General features: G+C 52.3%; 1 protein-coding gene across 3 annotated transcripts in view; it reads right to left on the bottom strand.

Moving 5' to 3' along the window:
- Positions 1–984: 984 nt before the first annotated feature.
- Positions 985–4,655, bottom strand: part of WFDC1 (WAP four-disulfide core domain 1) — a 31,399-nt gene continuing 27,728 nt past the window's right edge. Inside the window, exons 6-7 of one of the 3 annotated variants that reach the window (XM_011942196.1) lie at positions 3,825–3,902; positions 985–1,509 (exon numbers count right to left, since the gene is read on the bottom strand). In XM_011942196.1, coding sequence (XP_011797586.1) covers positions 3,844–3,902 — 59 coding nt within the window. In that variant the 3' untranslated portion in view covers positions 985–1,509; positions 3,825–3,843. The remainder of the gene's footprint in view (positions 1,510–3,824; positions 3,903–4,655) is intronic. The other 2 variants (XM_011942198.1, XM_011942195.1) reach the window with 2 other exon arrangements.

Here is a 4,655-nt window from a genome sequence, read left to right as displayed (position 1 = left end):
GGCGGTGCATGGGCTGTGAGTGGCGGTGCACGGGCTGTGAGTGGGGGTGCACGGGCTGTGAGTGGCGGTGCACGGGCTGTGAGTGGCGGTGCACGGGCTGTGAGTGGCGGTGCACGGGCAGGGCTTTTCAAATGCAGACACTTGGGTGTTGTCTCCACACCAGTGCATTTTGGAATTGAAAAGGTTGAATCCTGTCAAATAATTGATTAGTACCAATTTCCATGGGGTTGTTTTGAACAGAGTGGGTTGTTGGTTGAATTTAATCATTTCTCACACGAGCCTGTGTGTATGTGTGTGTGTACATTCTGTGCAGACACCATTGGAATCTTGATTGTGGAACAGATTCCCCAGGGGCTCTGCCCACGTCCCCCTGGGTGCCTTTGTACCTCTCCCTCCCTGGCAGCAGGTGGGCTGCCTCCTCCCTTAGGGGAGCCTCGCCACTCACCGATGGGTGCTGGAAGCGTTACGCATACTCGGGTTCCGCTGTCCAGCCCCAGTGGGGCCGACTCCACCGTGTGGCTCAGGGCTACTGACATCATTTACAAAATGAACAAGCAGGCCCCTTGTTCAACAATGACTAAGAGTTTTTAAATGGTGACAGCAGATCACTAAACCAAGCATAGGGTCCTTCTGGATGACAGCACAGGCTGCACAGCCCTGGAGACGGCCCTGCTGGGACTCAGGCTTCCTCCACAACCCCCATAGGGATTGCAGCAAAGGTGCCCTCCATGGGCCCTCGTCCCCTCTCCCCCGTCTGACTGTCTCCTCCCGTTCCACGTCCCCACTCTCGTGCCGATTTTTCCCAGGAACCTCCCTAATGAATCACTTTCAACAAATCCCCCTCCCACGGTCTGCTTCAGGGGCTCTATGTTAACACAGGGTTCCAGGAGCAGATCCCAGCTGACACGTCATCCCAGCGATATCCAGCTGCTTCCCGCCCCTGAATTAAACAGTGACAAAGTATCACAAAACACCAGAGACTCAGCATCTTATTTGGTTGTTTTTATTGTTCTGTGGCCTCCTCCCATCTGCTAACATTTAGGCCTCAGCACATCAGGTGGCTAGAACTAGAAATCACACATTAGTAGGCAAGTTCATTTCCATTTCCTGATGGATGAATTTATTCTGGGAACATTTGAGATGGGTACATACCTCCTAGAGCCAGACTTGGGAGAAATCTGTCAAAAGTATCAAGATGCTGAGCCTTGTCTTAGAAAGGGGCTTCAGAAATGCTTCATGGGCAGCAGCTTCTTCCCAGGGCAGAGGTCTTGTGGAGTGGCAGGGCCTTGCTCCCAGGATGGTAAAACAGGGACCCAGAGCTGTTAAGCGGCTCCCACAAAGTTGCCCGACCAGGCTGGGCCAAACTGGGATTGACGGCTAGGTGTCCCGTCTCTAAGCATCTCCGGGGTCTTGCTCTGCTGAGCTGAATGTGAACTTTGAGGGTCAAACTAGTTTTCCCATCTGTTTTTAAGGCTTAGCAGAAAGTGGAGGAATGTTCTTGCAACCCAGCTGGAAAGGAAGTAACAAGGATCAGGGTGAACCGCTGCAGGGCAGACCACAGAGTCACAAATCTTTCATCTCCCTGCCACCACCGCCACCACCAGACACACCAGGAAGATGCCCCTTCCTGAGAAGACCCAGTTCTGAACTCACTGTGACATCTTCACGGCATCATCTTGTTTAGTTCCTAACTCCTCCCTTACCATCAGTCCCATGTTATAGATGAGGAAGCTGAGGCTTGGAGAGCTGGAATTATTTCCTGAAGGTCACACAGTGGTGGAGCAGGAATTGAAATCCAGGCCTAGCTTGCTCCAAAGGCTGTACTTTTTTTTTTTCTTGGGACAGAGTCTCACTCTGTCACCCAGGCTGGAGTGCAATGGTGCAGACATGGCTCACTGCAGCCTTAACCTCCCTGGGCTCAGGTGATCCTCCCACCACAGCCTCCCAAGTAGCTGGGACCACAGGTGTGCGCCACCATGCCTGGGTAATTTTGTATTTTTTGTAGAGATAGGGTTTCGCCATGCTGGCCAGACCAGGCTGGGCTTGAACTCCTGGGATCATACCATATGTCTGCCTTGGCCTCCCAAAATGTTGGGATTACAGGCAGGAGCAGCTGCGCCCAGCCAAAAGCCTCAGCTTCTAAACCATCCTAAACTGCCGCTCAAGGCCTCTTCCTCATCCACCGGCCTCCTCCTTCCCTGTTAGAAGCTCAGTCCTCAGTTGCATCTGACCTACTCCAGAGACAGCTCCTGTCAGCAGCAGGTAGTAGACAAGCTGGCATCAGTCCCTACGGGCTGCAGATTTTCCGGGAGGCCTCTGGAATCTGAAATCTGACATTTGCTTTTCATTGACGTCCTGGGAGGCTGTCACCTGCTTTTAGGGGCTCCTTTTAGCCCTCTGTGGCTATCCAGCATTCACAAGGGCTGGGTTTAGGGGCTGGATTTTCAGGTTTAGGGCTGCAACTCCAAGGCCCTTTGCATGCACCTGCACCTCACCTTTGAGGGCACCTGAGAGCAAGCCTGTGCCTCCCCTGCGCCTCCTCTGGAGTCAGCCTCCCTGCCACCTTCCTGTCTCTACCCCAGGGGCCTTCTTTTGGCTCCCCGAAGCCAGCGTCCCTCCCGCCTCGGTACTTTGACTCTTCCAACTCCCTCCACCTGGGCGCCTGTCCTCCTCGGGCAGCACCTTCTCACCTGGGATCTTGGCTCAGACTTCAACCCCCACGGGGCCTTCCCTGCCCCCAAATGAAGCAGCCCCTGCCCCAGGCTCTGCCCCTGCCCAGGGACTCTGCCCCACATTGCCTGTTCACTTCTTCACCACACCTGCCTTTCTATTGATTGATCTGTTGCCTTGTGTAGCCTTCCCCTACCAGGATGTGGCCTCCCTGAGGGCAGGGGCTCTGTGCGATTTGTTCACCATGCCACCCTGGCATGAACTACCGCTGAGCAACCAAGAGGCTGGAACCATGACCATCAGATAGTTGGCACCCAACAGGATTGTTTGACAGAAGTGAGAAGAGATAGACAAGGCTTCCTGGAGACATCAAGGCAAAGGAATGGAAAGGAAAGTTGTGACCTAGTCTGGTCTTGGGTTTTGATTCAGAGGGATACAGAATTGCTCCCGCTTCTGATCACACACAAAGTTCTCCTATGTTCCTGCCTTGAAATTGCAGTAGGTCCTCATTCAACATCATGGAGAGCTTATTGGAAACTGCAACTTCAAGCAAAATGACTTACCATATAACAAAAACAATTTTACCATAGGGTAATGGAGATAAACAAGACTTAAGGCCAGGCACGGTGACTCATGCCTGCAATCCCAGCACCTTGGGAGGCCAAAGTGGGAGGACTGCTTCAGGCCAGGAGTTCAAGACCAGCCTGAGTAACAGTGAGAACTCATCTCTACAAAAAATAAAAAAATAAAAAAAAATTCACCAGGCATGGTGGTGTATGTCTGTAGTCCCAGCTCCTGGGACTGAGGCTGAGGCAGGAGGATGACTTGAGCCCAGGAGTCTGAGGCTGCAGTGAACAATGATTGTGCCAGTACACTCCAGCCTGGGTGACAGAGAGAGACCCTGTCTCTTAAAAAAACAAACGAGTTAAGCTTCTACAACATACAGTGCATATAGTACGTCGTTGCATTTAAAGTCAGTTTCCAAGAACCTATTGATGATGCTAGGTGAGGACTTACTGCAGAAGGGAATTTCAAATTGTACCAGTAGGAAAAGTGCTACTCTCACCCTCCTGTTGCTCAACCTGGTGGTGCAAGCTGCCAGGACGCCTGGTTGCCCACATTTACCCTGGCCACCAATCTTGGTCTCCTCCCACTCACCTGCCTGCCATTGCTTTATTGAAAGTGCCTCTGTTGTCCCCTTCCAGGTTCTGCCACATTCTTTGAGTCACCTTCTGGGAAAAGAACACAGCTCTGTTGGGGCAGATGTATCTATTCCTGCTCTAATGCCCCGAGTGGCTCACCAGCGACTGCCAAATGAGGACTGGTGACCTGGCCCTCTCCTCCCTCCCCCAGCTGAGGTCACTCGGTCCCCACCTGCGGTGCCTCCTCTCCCTCCCCAGGCCCCCCAGCTGGTGTCACCAGCTCTGTCTATGTTTCTGGCCTCACCTCCCACAACCTCCACAGCTCACCACACACTCCAGCTTTGGGGATGGCCAAATTACTTCCAACCTCAACAGCTTCACACACGCCATTCTGCCGCCCACTATTTCTTATTCTTTAGGCTAAGCTTTCATGTCCCCTCCTTGGGAAGCCTTTCCTCACAACCTGGTCTAAGGTGTCCTCATGGCATCCAGCATGTGATGTCAGGAAGGATTATCACTATTAGACTGTAGAGGAATGAATGGATGAAAGAGCAGGTAGATAGATGAAAGAATAGATGGATATGTGAATGGATGAGTGAGTGGATGGATGGATGAATGGGTGGGCGGATGGATGGATGGATGGGTAGATGGTGGGTAGACAGGTGGGTAGATGGCTGGAGGGATGACTGGATGGAGGAAAGAATAGATGGAGAGATGGATGGATGGATGGATGGATGGATGGATGATTAGATGGATGGATGGATGGATGGATGGATGGATGGATGGATGGTAGGTAGATGGGTGGGTAGATGGCTGGAGGGATGACTGGATGGAGGAAAGAAT

The sequence above is a fragment of the Colobus angolensis genome, unplaced genomic scaffold (assembly GCF_000951035.1).
Source record: "Colobus angolensis palliatus isolate OR3802 unplaced genomic scaffold, Cang.pa_1.0 Scaffold207, whole genome shotgun sequence".
Classification (NCBI taxonomy): Eukaryota; Metazoa; Chordata; class Mammalia; order Primates; family Cercopithecidae; genus Colobus; species Colobus angolensis.
The sequence above is the reverse complement of the archived record's forward strand: the minus strand, read 5'-3'. Positions and strand labels throughout refer to the sequence as shown.